This window comes from Falco cherrug, chromosome 1, assembly GCF_023634085.1.
Source record: "Falco cherrug isolate bFalChe1 chromosome 1, bFalChe1.pri, whole genome shotgun sequence".
Classification (NCBI taxonomy): Eukaryota; Metazoa; Chordata; class Aves; order Falconiformes; family Falconidae; genus Falco; species Falco cherrug.
The window spans coordinates 92,967,849-92,985,265 of record NC_073697.1 but is presented as its reverse complement, the minus strand read 5'-3'; the positions used below and the strand labels follow the sequence as shown (position 1 = coordinate 92,985,265).

The 17,417-nt window shown below is 49.9% G+C and overlaps 1 protein-coding gene across 2 annotated transcripts in view; it reads left to right on the top strand.

The window, feature by feature from the left end:
* Nucleotides 1–17,417, top strand: part of KSR2 (kinase suppressor of ras 2) — an 87,372-nt gene that overhangs the window by 51,379 nt on the left and 18,576 nt on the right. For both annotated transcript variants that reach the window (XM_055724680.1, XM_055724687.1), the window contains exons 14-16: nucleotides 2,053–2,101; nucleotides 2,808–3,175; nucleotides 16,850–16,946. In XM_055724680.1, coding sequence (XP_055580655.1) covers nucleotides 2,053–2,101; nucleotides 2,808–3,175; nucleotides 16,850–16,946 — 514 coding nt within the window. The remainder of the gene's footprint in view (nucleotides 1–2,052; nucleotides 2,102–2,807; nucleotides 3,176–16,849; nucleotides 16,947–17,417) is intronic.

Below are 17,417 nucleotides of genomic sequence, written 5' to 3'. Positions count from 1 at the left end.
CTGATGCTCCTGCTGCCCTAACGCAGCTGACGGCTCTGGCTCGTGTCTCAGGGAGGAGAGTGGTTGAAAGGAGAGGACAGGGGATTGATTTATAATGCAATGCACCTGCTCAGTGCTTTGCCATCAGAAAAAAAAATGACTTTCAGTCCGAGAAGCCAAAGCCCAAGAGATTAATCTTTTACTAAATTATGAGCAGAGAACCAGGGTCTTTTAGATAGTTTTAATAAAGGTAGTTCTTGCAGTCCCACCTGTAATATTTTCAAGTCCAATAAACTTTGCACTGAAATGACTTTTGAAATGCAGTATCTAATTGGCATTAGGACCAGCTCTCCTCAGCAGGTCGAGTCCAAGCTGCTATGCTGATCCCAGCACACATCGAGGTCCTCATGCCGGTGCTGCCCTGGCAGCGATGTTATATTTCAAAGTTGCTTGCTGATCCTTTTTACAAATGCCATTTTTGAAGGATTTTACAAGCCAGGAGTTTAACAGATAGGGTCTCGCTCCAGGCTGTGGTTTGTGTGTGGCTCACCCACGCTCTTCAAACTGCATTGGCAACTGCTGGGGGGTCCGGTGGATCTCACCTCTGGGGAGGCAATGGGAGGGATGGGGACAGAGCTGCTGTCCCCACCGGTGACTGGCGGCCAGGAAATTAATGGCAAAGTGGTGAAGTCAAAAAGTTGAAGCCTGGTGTGGTGTGCTTTTTTTTTTTTTTTTTTTTTTTTTTAACTTCCTTCCCTGCCTAAAGCAAGGTATCAGGCACAGGGCTGGCAGGCTTTTGTGGGAGAACAGCTTTCGATACACAGAATCTGTGATTCTCCTCTTGTTCACCCCATTGAAAATAACCTGCAGGAGCCGCTGAGGGTGCCACGGGCTTGGCTGGATTAAACATCAGACTGTGCTTCAGATAGTCTGGAGACAGGTATTCGTGCCTGGGTTAAAGATCAGGCAGGAGATGACTGCTCCTCCTGCAAACCACCCATGCATCGTGATGGGTGGCAGGACCCGTCTGCATCTACCTGGGCTTTCTGCACTGCTTAAAATATCAGCGTTGGCTCCTTTCATATATGCACCAGTGTCTCCCCTGGGATTTATAGCTCTTTAGTGGCAATTGAATGGGATAGGATGCATAGGACCACTGTGTCCAAGTGGCCTGGGGGGTGTTATGCCTCTCCTGTGATTCTTGCTGGCTCTGGGAGGGGATGCTGTTATTTTTATTATTGATAATAATAATCTATAATATATAGTACGCTCAAAACCACCTGATCTACAGCTGACCTTCCCCACAGAATAGCTCAAATTCCCTGTTAACTGTTGGGTGCAGCAAGACCCTGGTTGTGGACCTGATGGTGGGAGGTCCTGTGGTAGTGGAGAAGAAAAAGAGGAGCTCCTGGCCAGGGAGCTGGGAAACTAGGCAAATTTGGGTGTTCTTACTGCAGGGAGGGTCTTTGAAACCTCTGCTTCTCAAAATTAATTGAAACGCCCATTTTCTTCTTTTCTGGCTGCTAATCAGTCACGCTTGTTGCTTTGGCTGGTGTTTGTTGGAGGGTAATTCTGATCTTAGAAACCCCTAGAAATGCCATAAGTGCATGCCTCGGTGCTGCCTTGATGTGGTCAAAAGCTGTGAGGGTGTAAATCTGTCCCTTACGCCGGGTTAGCTGGGGGTGATGCCTCCCAGGTCACATGGTGATGGTACATTCTCTGCATCATGAGCTTTGAGCAACAGGATGGAGACCTGGTCATGTGCAAATCACCAAATCCATCCTGGAACTTCACCTATCCAACATTAATTAATGCAACAATTAATATTGCTTCTCCCCTGTATCCTCCTGCTCCTGTGTGAGCCCCCAGGGCCATCCCCAGGGATGGAGGCAGCCAGGGCGTTGGTGGGAAGGGATTGCTCTCCCAAATTATCAGTGAGCCTGGTACTTCTCCTCCCTGATCTCTTTAGTCCTGGTGCAGAGCGATGCTGTGGGAAGCAGGACTCGATGCCTGCCTGTGCTCCCCACCTAACTGTGTTTTTACCCGGCAGTAATTCAGTAATTCTTTTAACAGCCTGGAAGGAAACCCATTGCTTCAAATTGAAGTGGAGCCCACCTCGGAGGTGAGATGGCTGGGCTCGCTCCTGTGCTTAACGGGCTTTTATTTTATGCATATCTTGGGGCACATTTCACAGGAACCACATAAGCTTAGCATCTGTGCAGTGAAATTACTGATAATTGAATTAATGGCCAGTCCTGATCCTGCCCAGGCATCCGTGTCCCTACCCCATGAAGAGGGACCCTCATGGGCTTCATGTTTACCCTCAAGTTTATAGTTCTATGAGCTTTTCTGAGATGCATTAAAAATGTGGTGGAGGGGAAGGGCTGAAGGGTGAGGACAGGGATGCAGCTTTTCATGGGCACTGTAAATCCTGCAGAAAGCCAATATGGAGCAGCAAGGGAAGAGTCAGAGCCATCACGGGGGGCTGGGTGTGGAGACCTGGGGGTGCCAGGGTGGGAGCAAGTCGGTATTAGAGCACAGCTTGGCTAGGGTAGGATGAAAGGCTGCTTTCAGGCAAATGAATTAAATGCTGTGGTGTGCCACACGCTTATGTTTAACCCTGGGCTCAGTGAACGTCTCCCTGCAAAAATCTGGGTTTCTGCTGGCTTTGCATAACCTGCAACTGCCCGGTTGCCTTTGGAACCCAGTTTCTCCGAGTCTGAGCAAGCAGTACATGGCTTAGTGGGGTTTTGTCCACATTATCTTGCTTGGCTGCGGTTTCCCCCCCGCTGTTTTATTGTGCTCACCATCCTTGGCTCCCCCCACAGAATGAGGAAGGCCCCGAGGAAGCACAGGAGTCCGAGGATGACTTCGAAGAGATGAACCTCTCACTCCTCTCTGCACGCAACTTCCCCCGCAAGGCCAGCCAGACCAGCATCTTCCTCCAGGAGTGGGACATCCCTTTCGAGCAACTGGAGATCGGCGAGCTCATCGGCAAGGGCCGCTTTGGGCAGGTCTTTCATGGGCGCTGGCATGGGGAGGTGGCCATCCGCCTCATCGACATCGAGCGGGACAATGAGGACCAGCTGAAAGCCTTCAAGAGGGAGGTGATGGCGTACCGGCAGACCCGGCACGAGAATGTGGTGCTCTTCATGGGAGCCTGCATGAGCCCTCCCCACCTTGCCATCATCACCAGGTAAACCCGGACATTGCGTGCTCAGCTGGAATAATTTTTTCTTTCCGAAACACCTTCCTGCAGTCAAACGTTATCGGGAGGTGAGGCTGGCCATGTCTCCCTGCCCTAGCAAAGGGATGGTCTCCATCTGCTGTGTTTTACGCTGCAAAGTAGATAGCAAACCCATCTAAGTGGGTCCATTTATCTCCTGTAGAAGTGAAGTATGAGACAGGTATGGTTTAACCAGAGATAAGAATGAGTTGTTTTAACCAGGAGGGATGTAACCTGGTGGGATTGGCAATTTCTGTCCTGGAGTTAGGGGGTTTATTTTGCATGGTGCCCTGGTCGGGTGGGTGGTGGGGTCTGGATCCTGCTTGAGCACTGCCACAGCGTGGAAAAGCCTCTAATTGCATAAAGCAGCTGGTCACATGAACACCAGGTTTTGTGAACAACTGGGTGCTGTGAAAACAGGTGTCTGAAGGCTCAGCAGGGTGAAGGTGTTAGGTCCAATGGCCTGTGAAACAGCCAGAAGGGCAGCAGAGGTGGGAAAACGGGGTGCGTGCATGAAGGCTGGTATTCCACAGGTCTGGAGCCCATCCACGGCATCTCCTCTCTCCTGAGGAGGTGGGAGACCTTGCAAGATAAGTCACGGTCTCCTGGAGTATTTCCTTCCTTTCCCAAAGCTATTGTCTCTATTACACCCCAAACTGGGTACGGGACTAATAGGAGTGAGTTTGGGATGGAGCCAGGGAAGGGAGGTTGGGGGCTTGGAGAGCTGCGTGCTGGGCAGCTGGTGATGCTTGGGGACATCACAGCAGGGATGAGACTGCTGGAGGAGGTTTACTGCAGCTGATTGGAGAGCAACTTGGGATTTGGAGTCTTCCAAACAATCTCAAACATCTCCAGAGCTGCCTTGGTCTCAAGGAATTCCCATGTACCTGCTGTCACCCACGTGCCTGGTGGGAAACGCAGCACCGAGCACCTGTGCTGAGGCAGCACTGAGCATCCCAGCGTACTCCTTGCATGGGTGGGCAATCACAAAATCCCTGCTGGGCTCAAGGCAGGAAGGCTGCAGCTGCTCCCAGAGCAGCTGTTGTCATGTGAAAAACATTTATTTCTGAGTATTCAGTTATTTCCCTCACCTCTAGACCATGTATTCAGCCACGGGGCTTGATGTGGTGCTGCTTTGCATCCCACCATGGGTTACCTTCTCTCAGAGAAGTTTCCCCAAGAGATTGAATTTCCAGCCTCTTCCTGGCAATGTTTCAAAAAGCCTGTGCTGAAATGGCAATGCTTCCAACAGCCATTAGCGATGAAATATTGCATCATCCTTTCCTAATGTCCCTTTGAAAGCAGCACCTCCTGGTTCCAGCTGGGACAGTTCTGCGGGTGCTGGGGTGGGAACTTTGCTCTGCTCCCCTTCTTGCTTAACAGCAAAGGATTTTAACCCAAATTTGTGACTTCTTATGCCATGACATCCCTGCTCTGGTAGGTTCATGGATTGCATTTGGCTCGGGAGATGCATCCTCCAGAGACAGGGTGACACCAACCAAAGACTGGCTCTTCCCAGCTGGGGACTGGAAAAAATATGCTTTTTATTTTAAACCAAAAAATAGTCATCTGGGAAAATTCAGCAGCTTTGCATATCTTCATCTATTAGCTAGCTTCAGGCCAAAAGCTTTTTGAAAAGCATGAAAACACATGTATAGATCGATGCGTCAGAGACCTCATCCATGTGTTACACCATGTTGCTGGCTCTACCCAGAGGAAGATGTAGCTTCTCTGTCCCGCTCTTTTCCGCGATCCCTTTGCAGCCTCTATTTGCTCTCTTTTAAAATGATATTCAATATCAAATCCTGGGCAATATATTAATTTTTTTTTTTAGCTACAAAGTGTTTTCTATTCTAATACCTCTTTATATAAAACCATAAAGGTGCCGTTTTTGACAGTTTGACAAAATAAATATGTGCGGTGCAGCAGCTTGATGCATTAATGTGAGGTCTGTGAAGCGTGCTGCTCAGCTTGCTTTTCTACCCATCTGTACTCAGTCCTTTTTTTAAGGTCAAAGTACAGCTTTCTTGGCTGCCCTAAATATAACCTGTGCTTGAAATGTCTCCAAGCATTGCTTTGCTCTTTGCCTACAACTGGCAACCTGCTTTTGTCTGTATTCTTCGAAGTTTGAATCAACATCATGCTATTTTTTTAACTGCAACTGGAAACCTGTTTGATTTTCTCCTGCTGGGATTTCTGGGATGTGATCAGCTCGTGTCCGGTGCTGGTGCTGGGCTGGCCATGAGGATAAAGGAAAGCCGAGGGGGGTGTCAGATGGGGACTCAGCTCAGTCTCAAGGTATTTTTGGGAAGCCCAGACTACATGAGTGAACATGCCTCAGCCCAGAGGTGATTTCCAGACACAATTTATTCCCCTTTGAGGCTGTCTGTGGGGCTCTGTTCTGCTGGTGCTTCCGCAGGAGGCACCTCTGGGGCAATCAGGGCAAAGCATCCCTGGCGTTTCCTGGAGCGACAGCGCAGGGATGCTCCCTTGCCCTCCTGCCTGCCATCCTTGTCTGGTTCATCCTTGGTTGAACATTTCTGGGGGCTTCTTGGGACATCTCTGACCATCTCCTGTGGGTAAAAGCCTTCTTGCCATGTGGAGGTCTCCATCCCATGCCTGTTTCCTTATCTGGCCCTGCTTTCTTGGGATAGGCAGGTCCTTCCTAAGGGATATAACAGCTCTGGGGACTCTTCTGCCATGGCACAGATGGGAGGTCCTGCTCAGATGTTGTAGGGAATGAGTCTGGGAAGAGGACGATGTGGTGTGTGCTGGACTGGGAATGGTCAAGGATAGTGGAAATGGTGCAGGATGTGGCACTAAGGGAGGAGGGAGACTGGTGACCCCACACAGGCGAGAGCATTGCTCTTCAAACAGGATTTTTCTGAAGGGACTCAACTTCTCCCCGTGGGTTTACAGGAGTAACCTTAAACCAAACTCTGCTTGGAGTGAGAGAAAATCAGTCCCAGCTGTCTGGTGGGGTAATTACAGATAAAAATCCAGGATGTCCAGATTTCCTTGCCCAATCCTCCCAGCGTGCATCCCTGGGGCTGAATCGGCTGTGTGCAAAGAGGCCCCTTTTCTTCTGGGTGCCCAGAGGTGGTCTCTTGAGGACATTTTTCCCACCAAGAAGTGAGCAATTTCTTGTAGCTGTTAAAGAAATCTCCATTTTCCTGTCAGCATGCCGGAAGCAGCTGCCCGTCCCTGGAAGGGGCTTTACGATGCCATTCTGCCCAGTGCTGCCGGAGAGGGGTTATTTATGGATGGGTTTATTTTTACTTTTTCACATCCCTATGTTTTACTTCCTGCTCACTTATGATATTCAAGGATCATCTCATTAGCAGAAAGAAATCTCCCCCTCCAAACACCACAGCCAGAAGCTGGGAGGTGTGACCAAGGCAGCAGCTTGCTGGCAGCGTCATCTTTTGGGGTAACGCTCTGATTTTCTCGGCATTAACCGTCGGTCTGGCTGGATAACTGGTACTGCTTAATATCTTCGTCAATGACATAGACTGTGGGATCCAGCGCACTCTCAGTACATTTGCAGATGACACCAAGATGAGTGGTGCAGTTGAGATGCCTGAGGGACAGGATGCCATCCAGGGGGACCTGGACAAGCTTGAGATGTGGGCCCATGTGAACCTCGTGAGGTTCAACAGGGCCAAGAGCAAGGTCCTGCGTGTGGGTCGGGGAAGCCTCTGGTATCAGTGCAGGCTGCGGGGTGAAGGGATTCATTCAGAGCAGCCCTGAGGAGAAGGGCTTGGGGGACTGGTGGGTGAAAAGCTGGACGTGACCTGGCAATGTGCACTCGCAGCCCAGAAAGCCAACCATACCCTGGGCTGCATCACCAGCAGCGTGGCCAGCAGGGCGAGGGAGGGGGCTCTGCTCCCCTCCGGTGAGACCCCCTCTGCAGCCCTGCGTCCAGCTCTGGGGCCCAGCGTAAGGACAAGGAGATGATCAAGGGCTGGAGCACCTCTCCTGTGAGGGCAGGCTGAGAGCTGGGGTTGTCTCTGGCAGACCTTATAGTGGCCTTTCAATACTTAAAGGGGGCTGATAAGAAAAATGGGGACAGACTTTTTGGGAGGGCCTGTAGTGATAGGAAAAGGGGTGATAGTTTTAAACTAAGAGAGGGTAGATTCAAACTAGATGTAAGGAAGAAATGTTTTATGAGGAGGCTGGTGAAACACTGGAAGAAGTTGGCTAGAGAGGTGGTAGGTGCCCCATCCCTGGAAACATTCAAGGTCAGGTTGGCCGGGGCTCTGAGCAACCTGATTGAGTTGAGGATGTCCCTGCCCATGGCAGGGGGGTTGGACTAGTTGATCTTCAATGTCTCCTTCCATCCCAAACCATTCTATGAGTCTATGATTCTTTAGTTGTCTTTTAATGTGACCGTCTGGGTTGGAAAGGAAAGGAAGAAATTCAGCATCTTTTGGCAATGGGAGGCGGTGACTCCAAAGAGCGCTTCCATCAGAGCCACTAATAGATTTTCTCTTGGGTAATGAGCGGTGGGGACAGTTAGCATTCATCTTAATTAGTCTTGAGCAAGAGCGAATGTGAGCCTTGGTGCTTTGAGCGCTGCATAATGGATAGCATGAAACGGCATCAAAGTCCTCGGCCCAGTGGAAATGAAAGGACTGAAAAAATACCATGTTTGCTGCATACATGCAAATGACAAGTTGTTTTGCCAGGGTTGAATGAGACAAAGCCAGGCCTGGGTAAGCTCCCGTCAGCTCCTTGGGGCTCCTGGTCCCAGCCCCTGTTGGTGGCAGCACGGGGAGTGGAGGTAAAGCCTCAGCCACCCAGGAGGTCCTTCAAAGGACAAAGTCTAACAGTTTTCTAATGCTATTAAAATGGCTCGAGCCACCCACAAAGGTAATGGATTGCAGAAACTACCAGGTTTTTGGATTCTGGGTGTTCCTTCTGGGAAAAGAAAAAAGGGGGGAGGGGGGATTTTCATTTGTATTGATCCTTCCCAAGTCCCCTGGGTCTGATCGAATCTGTAATGAAAGTGGGGGCATCAGCTGGTGCAGCTTTGTGGGGGGACACTGATGGCTCTTGTTGGATGGGAATGTTGTTTGCAAGAAGGGAGCAAGGTTAGTAGGTCTGAAAGGCAGGAGAGAGGAGGTTTGAGCTGGAGCTTGCCTGTGCTTTGAGCTCCTGCTGACTTTCATGGGGGATTTGGTGCAGCTTTTCTAAGAAGATTACTTGGTTTTTAGTTAAAAGCTTATGCGTGGCACTGGCAGCCTGTGCAAAGACCCTGGGATTTGCATCCTGAGATGCTTCTACCTGGGTTTTGGCCCCTTTCTTGTCACGGTGTGATGCCAGAACGACTCCAGATTTACAGGGTGCAACTGGGGAGCCAACTCAATGGCTGCTGGCAGTCTTAGCCAGGGCTGCGTGGCTGTGATTTATGTCCCTGCCGTGATGCACTGGGAAGAACAGGGAGAACATTGAAGAACATTAGGAATTAAGCTTGACCATGGCAGGACTATATAAAGAGAATTGATTTGTTGAAGGTGCCTTTCAGCAGAGGAACTTGGAGTATTTCTGCCGGAGAGGGAGCATCTCCCAAAAGCTTCCCTGGTGCTGGTGTTGAGCTGGGGGGGAGCTGAGTGCCGAGCATGAACATAAACCCAGATCTTCTTCTTATGTGACATACCAAAGATGAAAAGAGAGTTTTCTCTTTTTTCCTCCATGGCAAAGCAAACTGGCTTTCATAACAGGGAATGCATTGCCTGCCACAAATTAATAGGGAAGGTGTGAGAGCGAGGGATGGGAAGAATATCTGAGATGCTACGCCTGTGTTGTACAGGATAACTTTCTTGCATTGCATGGGCTAAATGTTGGGGTTTATTTTGATTTTATAGTTTATTTCTACGCTGTTTTTTTGGCAATGTCTAATGCTGGGCTCCGCTGCCAGGAGGAACAAGCCTGGCTCCTCACAGGGGATCCTTTCCCATCCCCGGACCCTGTTCCCTGTGGCTGCAGGGGAGCTCTGGGCAAAGCTCAGCTTTAAATGCCCAGCTCTTCCGAGGCTCACCCTGTGCCAAACCTCATGACATTTACAGTGTCCCGGCTCAGCTGTGAAGGATTTGGGGCTTGTAAATCTTAATGCTCAAGGAGCAAGGGGTTGAATGGATATTTAACATGATTTGAAGGATGGGACTAAAGGGGAAGGGTGTAAGGCATTGCACTTAAGACAAAACAGATAGGGGCTGCTTCATTTTGGCCCCTGTGGGTGCTCCGTGGGGCCAGCTGGTGTGTGCTGCTTGCAGCCTGCTGTCCCCTCCAGGGAGCCATGGTGGCTCTTTGGGCTTTAATGAACAACAAGTTGGCTTTTTCTCCTCGCTACAACCCAACGATCCTCAACTCAAAGCATTCTATCAGCCTTCTTTCCTGGCCTGGAAAGTTAAGTAGGAGCTCGAAATCCTGCTCAATGGGAGGGAAACTGAGGCACGGAGCTGCCACATTGTTTTCCTCCACGCCAGGCTGGAGCCACACATCCTGGAGCTGCGTGTTTCCAAGCTGCCTTTCAGGTCTGGCCCTTCTCTCGTGGGTGTATTTTGGGAGCAGAAGCCATCAGGTCCTGCCTCCTCTAACCCATGTATGAGCACCTGCTTCGGGAGCCAGAGCATCACCTCCTGCCCTGCCTCTTAGTTGTTTTCCCTTTTACTTTCTGCTGCGTTCCCCCTTCCCTAGCAGTTAAATAATGGAGCTTGTAGATCATATAATAAGTAGGTATTGACTTCATGCCACAGGCTGGTTCAGAATTGATTGACCTGTGGGAATACACTCCTTCGCAATCAATAACAGGCCATCAGGCTGGATAAATCTTGATAACGACTGACAACAGGAAAGTCAATATGTGTATTAATATATACATTAAATGAGCATATATCTTCCGCCTGGAGACAGCATTGCTTTTGGCACCTTGTGAAGTGGGATGGGCTGGGGAGGAGAACAAAATATCTTGAGCAAAGAGGATGGCAGGGATAGGGAAAGGCAGCAGCCTGATCCTCCGTGAGGGTGTTTGATGTCGAAATCAGAGCTGGCTGCTTTGGTGCTGGCTGAGCTTGTCTCGCCCATTGTAGCATCAAATCCCCGCCAGCGGCTGTTCGTCAGCGCCGCCTTAACGTGTTCCGCTGGCTGGGGGATGCTTGAGGGGAAAGTTCTCCTTTGTATTTGAAAAGTGTTTCAAAATGCCATGGAAATATTTCTATTTTGGCCGTGACTTCTTGGGGAAAGTACTTAACGCAGCGGGACTCGGCGCTAAGGCACTTTACTAGAAAGGACGGGATTTAAGTGAGTGTTTAAGGGAAAGCCTGTCATTAAGTGCCCTGCTGGGAGACGGTCCCACCAAGTCTTTCTGTTCATGCCAGCTCTTCCCTTTGCTATTGATGACATCTCAGCATGATTCTTTTTTTTTTTTTTTTTTTGAGTGTCCTCAGTGCCAAGGATCCACTTTGGGGCTGAGCAGGGCTGTTTGCTGGGGCACCTCCATGCTGGCATCCTCCTGCCTAGCCAAAGAGGAGGCTGTCCAGGGAAACAGATCCCTCCTATGACAGCATTATTAATTTTTTATTAATCATACTAATAATTATTATTGCTATTCCAAAGTGGAATGGAGTTCTAGTGAGACAGCAGTCTCGATCGAAAGACTTGCTTCTTCCCTCTCTTCAAAAGCAGGATTTTTTTTTTAAATTTCTTTTTCTTCCTGAAGTACAAAATAGCAGGAGGGTCATGGCACAGAGAATATATTAGGCTCCTTCCAAGGCAAGGATAGGTCAAAGCACCTTTGCACATCCCCGTGTACCCAGCCAGCCCTTTCCGAGCTGATTACCAGCGCACCCTTTCAAAAGGCAGCAAGTGCCACCCGAAGCATCAAGTATTTTCGGATGACTTGTTTGCAGCCAGGGCTTTAGATAAGCCCCTGGGGCCTGTGGCTGCTTTGCATTCACCTCTCTCTTAGCTCTTTTCCCTGCAGCTGTAGAATAGCTCGTCTCCTCTGACACTATCTCCTCCAAATAAAAATGCATGGAGTTTGCTTTTTCTAAATAACTTGTTTTTTTCCGAAGCGACGATGGAGTTGGAGCTACTTTTCGGGGAGGCTGATCTCCCTCCTCCTACTCCAGCCCTTGTGGTTTGGCTGCGCTGGCTGTAGTTATCTCGCATGCCAGCTGCTGGGAGGAAAATTTTGCTGCCTAAGTAATATCCATCAAAGGACGGTGCTTCCATCAGGCGGAGATAGAGAGCGCGGGATGAGGGGACCATCGTCTCTTCAGGGCTTTTCGATTTCCCCATCTCATTTTGCTCTGCAGAGGCTCCTCCAGGCAAAGTGGGAGCTGGGTCGCTGCAGGTTCCCGGCTGGCAACCTGGGCTTTGCTGTGGCCAAAACCATTGCTTGTGGCAGGTAATGAATTCCCTGCTGGGGTTGCTTTGGGAGACTCGTGTGAGGGTTCAACTTGGAGGTGCAGTTTGATGGGATAAGTATTTGCACCCCTGAGCGATGCACTTGGCAGGGCCAGGCTCTGATGGATGCTGATGCTCAGCACCAGGTCTGCAGCCTTCTGGTCCAGCCTTTATTTCGTGGCACTGCACTGCCGTGAAGCTTTCGGCTGCTGCTTTCCTTCCTGGTCATGGTCCAGCAAGGATGGGTGGTGTTTCTTGGGGCCCGGGGAGGAAGGAAACCACATCTTGCTTTTGTTGAAAGCGATGGGAGCAGAGGGGAAGGGAAAGAGGAGGGAAATGAAAGTTGTAGTTCTGGGCTGAAATGCTTCCAACTAAATCTCTGTGTGCTGGGTGCATGTGGCTCAGAGAAGAGCTGCTTCGCTTTACCTGGAAGTTTTGGCAGTGGTGAATCCCAGTGAAACCAGTTCTGAGCATCCCTCTGCGTGGTTGGAGGGACCTGGGGTTGCTCCATAGCTGGCCCATGAACCAGCCAAGCCTTCCGTCTTCCTCTTATATATATATATATCTATAGGTGTGGGGTTCAACACATGCCAGCCTTCTCCTTAGGCTGAGACCTAACAAACTCATTGCAGCTCTTGTCGGTGTGACCCCCGCTTGTCTTGGCTGGCTGTCCCCACAGTCCTTGGGGTGGCATTTAGATGCAGAGGGCTTGGGGAACTCAAGCTGGATGATGCCACAGCTCTGCTTCACTCTTGCTGGCGTAGTGGGGAAAGCGTGCATCAAGGCTGCGATATTTCTTATTGATTTTGAGGAAAACAAAGCCTAGGGATAAAAATTAACCCAAATCTCTCCCTTTGCTGCTCTTCAGCCTTGTTTCATTTTCCATTTTGTGAAACGCATTTGTGGCTGTCTAGTTTCAAGCGCACAATTGCCAGACGTCAGTAACAGAGAAAAACAAGCCAATATATGGAAACAGCTTGAAAACTTCCCGAATAACTCAGGCACGTGCAGGCACATGCAGTACTCATCCCTCTCTTCTCTGCTGCAGCTAGTCTTACTCAAATGAAATCAAATAGGTCCCAGCTCAGCAGCTCTGGTTGCTGTGGCTGTATCTTTCTTAATATTCCCCAAAGATTTCTTTTTCTGTGAAATACTAAAAACCAGTAAACTGATGGGGAGTGTGGAAACATCTGAGCAGCTCCTCCTTTGCTCTGTTTTTCCTCAAGCACAGATGTAACCTGCTAGCTGAGGTATTTTTATATTAAAGTACTTATTAATTCCCATTCTCTCTCCTTCTGTGTCTCCCCTGGGTGTATAGTGTCGACTATCACCATGGTATCTGAGCTGGTTCCCCATAAATCAATATACTAGCAAGTAATGAGCTTCCTGGGTCTGGCATTTATCACTTTGGGGTGTTCAAATGATCCTATTTAATTTAATGGGCATTTATGTGGATGGTTGGGCAGAGGGAAGAAAAGCACAAAACACTGGTAACGGCGTCGCGACCTGCGTACAACCGCCGTACCGTCAGCACTGGATTTATTCCTGCTCCTGAGCGGGAGCCAGACGGAGGTCTTCAACCCTATAGAGGTGATGGCCATCAATATTATGGGGGTGGAAAAACCCCAGCGGGTGGGGGATGGAAAAACCCCAGTGGGTGGGGGATGGATGAGGCTGTTTTCACATCAAATGGCAAAAATATCAAGAGGCAGTGCTCCAGCTCTTCCTCACTCATCCCTTCCAAATTGTTCCTCTGCAAGTTGCTTTGGCTTTGCTCCCATTGCTGATGTCTTCAGCCCACTTTGGTGAAATGCAGAGTGTTTATAAAGCAATTTGGGATTTGGCTTGCTTGGCTGAACACTTCAAAACCTCATTTTGAATAGAGAGTTGCATCTGCAGCGGGCTGGGGCTGGGACCGTCCTAGTGCTGGGGAAGGCTGTGAGGTTGCGCCGTGGGTTGAGGTGCGCTCCGGGATGCTAGGGACCCTGGGAAGGAGCTTTGCATCTCCCCGAGCTGCCTGACCAGGCTGTCCCTTGGCTCTGGATGGGGTTTGGTCACCGCACGGTACCAGGCCACGTGTCACCAACCTGCCTGCTCTGCCGACAGGTGGGATGGAGAGGTTTAGGAGGAGAAGACAAGTATTTATTTATGAATGTGTACTCCAGTGGTGAATAAGCTGGGATGCATCTGAAGATGCAAATTGTCTGCCTTTGTTTCTGGTGTCAAGCGTAGGCGGTCTCTGGCCTTGTGATCTGCAGCATCGCTCGCTCGAAGCTGGATGGGTACCTCAATGCTGTGGTTCAGCGGAGGCCTCTTGAAGTGGAAAGGCAGAAGATGATGTGCGTGCCCTGGGAGCCGTGCTTTGTGCCTGCCGCTCCTGCCCGAATGGGGAATGATTGACGGCAGATGAGGAACGAGAAGAAGTGAAATTGTTGAGCTCTGCCATGAAAAGGTTCTGCAGGTGGTGGCTGAATAGGCTCAGGTGCTGCATAATAGGTATCAACCAGGCTTTATCTCTGCATTGGCAGCTCCTTATCCAGCAAGAAAACTCTAACAAATGCCAGTGCAACGGTCGCTTGTTGAATTAATTCAGAGGAGTTATTCATTGAGGGGAGGAGAGAGGCACCTGGGCTGCCTTGCCAGCTCTCCCAGGGTCTGAGGAGCGGTGGTGGCATGTCCCATGCCCACGGGACCTTGCCATGTGCTGGAGTCACCACCGCAGGGCCGAGCGGTGGCTGCTCTCCTTGTGCCAATGCTTGCGCTGGGTGCATTCATTGCCTCTTTTAATGTGGTCCCTCTGTAAATGAAGTGGAGAGATGGGAATCTCATCAGAAAAGGGCTGCGCGCTCTGCTCCTGGGGTTATCTCAGCAGTTCAGATAGGCAGAAATTTGAGGATTTTTCTCTAAACAACCTTTTTTTCCAGGAAAACAGCTGATCTTAACTCACTTTAGGGCTGAAATCAAACCCTGTTCCAGCACTAATCTATTCATTGCATTTGCAGTCTTGATTCCTGACTAGTGCAGACCACAAGTGTCTTTGTGTAATGGTTTTCTCAGGGGGAGAACAAGCATTTTCTGGGGAACGGGGAGGGATGGGGGAACTCCTCCCTGTGCAGGCAGGTCAGGCATGGGAGGTGGTGGAAAGCCTGTTGCATTGTAGAGCTTAAAGCTTTACAGGTTTAGTTAGCAAATTAGTGCAAGAAAACTTCATACCGTAAAGGTGGTGGAAAGAGAATTCATGTCTGTCCTTATTTTGCACACTTTAATTCCAGTTGCAGAAACCCAAAGGTTTTCTTTATCGCTTATTTCCAAGTAGGATTTTGAGTGCTTGGATCTTAATCTTCAGTCAAATTCATATTTGACTGCAGCCAAACTGTTGCAGAAGATAGGAAGCGGCTGGTTTAGTGAGAAGAAGTTCTCATTTGTAATTGCGGGTGCCTGGGGTTTGCAGTCCAGCTGATGTGCTCAGGGATGTGCTGAGACACCTGAGCAAGGAAAACCATTACTGAGGAGGCAGCTGCATGGGTACAAAGATGCCCTAAAATCCCTACCACAGCTCCCTTGCATTCAGCCAGGTTATTTCCATCACAACCCCTGACAAAGTACTTTGAAGGGTGCTGTTGTCTTTCCAAAACCTGTGAGATATGGGACTGGTCCTGTTCCAGCTTTGCTGCTTGACCTGAAAATGGTGCGCTCTGCCCATGGAGGGATGTGGAGCTTTTGGTTTAGGAGCAGGAGAGTCCTTTGTACCCCTGAGCTTCTGAAGAAGCAAGCAAGGTTTAATCCCAATGAACACCATCCAGCTTTCCCCAGCTTGCTGGAGGCAAGCCTCTAACATCCCTGCTCTTGGGGACTAACTGCTCGTGGGAACGTTATCTGCATCCCAGTGATGGCTTTGGCCATGCGGCAGTGAGGGGGGGATGGCAGCAGCGCTGTGGTTCGGGGAGGTTGCTGGTGCCATTTTCAATGTCCCCAGGGAAAACATGGCGAAGTCTCCGGGGGGTTTTGCCTCATCGTACTGCCGTGAGCTAGCCTCCGGATAAAAAATAAAAGTGGGGCTTTACCAGAATGATGCATTCCCAATTTATCCAGATTTGCAACCCAGGAGAAGTTGCTGTGGGGTGAGGCTGCTCACCGCTCTGTAGGGCTGTGCTGAACATCGCTGCCCTTGGTGTGCCTCCTCCCCTTGTCCATACCAGGGGTCCAAACCATCCCCTCTCTCCATCTGAACAATGTGGTACCCAGGCAAACCCAGGGTGGCTCAATGTGATGCTCCTCAGCCCTTCAGAATGAGGCACAGCTTGGGCTGGTTGTTTGCATCCAAATGGGGCAAACCTCCTGACCTCCCAGGGAACAAATGCAGAGCCATCTGTGCTGGCATCCCCAGGGCTGGAGATGGGCAAGGGGGAAAGCAGTGGATGGAGCCGAATGAGGATGCAGCGGAGGGAGAGCAGGGGAATTAAAACCTGTAACTTTTTATTTGTTAACTAGAACAGGATCAAATTAATGTCTGCAGTCGCCGAAACCTCTTTAACGAGATGTGTGTCGGGTGCTTTATTTCCCAGGCACAGGTATCCAGTCTCATCTTTCTAAAGTTGCCTGTAATGAGCGTGGGTGGATACAGAAAAGCAAAAAAGCCCTTTTCTGTGGGCGGGAGTCGAGGCAGCATCCACCCACGTACTCCATTATGATATTCAAATGTCAATATATTTTTAATTGGTTTAGACCCTCCCCCCCCTTCCAGCTGCCTTTGGTAATTAAGGCTCTGTAAATAGATTTTACTGTAATTGGTACGAGAAGGAAAATTGGAGGACATTGTACAGTGCATTGGGGTTTTGTTGTTTTTTGTTCTTTTTTTCTCCCTGTCTTTCCTCTTTTGACTCATATTACATCTGTGAGTATTGTATCCTTCAAGGGAAGAGGCGGGGAGCCGCGGCCAGTTTTGCACAAAAAGTCTGAAGCAAGAGGGCCAGGTGTTTTGCTCATGGCTGGGATGTGGGAAGAGCCGGGAACTAGCCCAGGTTACTGGGAGCAGCGCGAGCTCCACCCCAGTGCCGAACTGGGGAGAGCCCCCAGTTTCCCTGCTGAATCTTCAGCCTGCCTTGAGATGTAGCCAAAGCTCTTGCAGTTATTTATAGTTCCCTGCCACAGCCGCTGCCTTTATAATTTGGGGATGTTTCTTGGCCGGGGTTTATAATCCATGTTTTCATCTTCTCCCTTTTCCTGTTCTTTCAGCCTGTGTAAAGGACGGACTCTCTACTCAGTGGTGAGAGATGCCAAAATCGTCCTGGATGTCAACAAGACAAGGCAGATAGCACAAGAAATTGTGAAGGTACGGTGTGGTGTGGGGGCAGCTTGTCACCAGTGGGGTCCACATCCAGCCCAGAGCTCAGCCAGGCTGCTCCAGGGAGCGGGAGGGAAGAAGCCAAGGAGGCTGGGCAGGATAGCACCTCTTGACTTTAAAATCCAGGTCTCTTAAACCTCCCTCACCCACTTTGAGCTGAACTGGGGTGCCACCAAGGCTTCCCAGAGGCTCCCTGTGCAGTGATGAACTTGGAGCTCGTCCTGGCCACAGCTCCTCTTCCCCCTTTGAAGCGCAGATGTTTAAGTCCAGCTTTGCTGCCATGAGTGAATTGCTGGCTGGGTATTCCTCTTCACTTGGAAAAAAAGAAAAAAACAATCTGCTGTTGATTTGAGGTTTTCACATCTCTGGTGCAAGCATCCCTGCAGCCAGGGTGCATGGAGGAGTCAGTGCCGTGGTGCTTGTGGCAGGAGGCTGTGCACGCCACAAGGCAGAGCACAC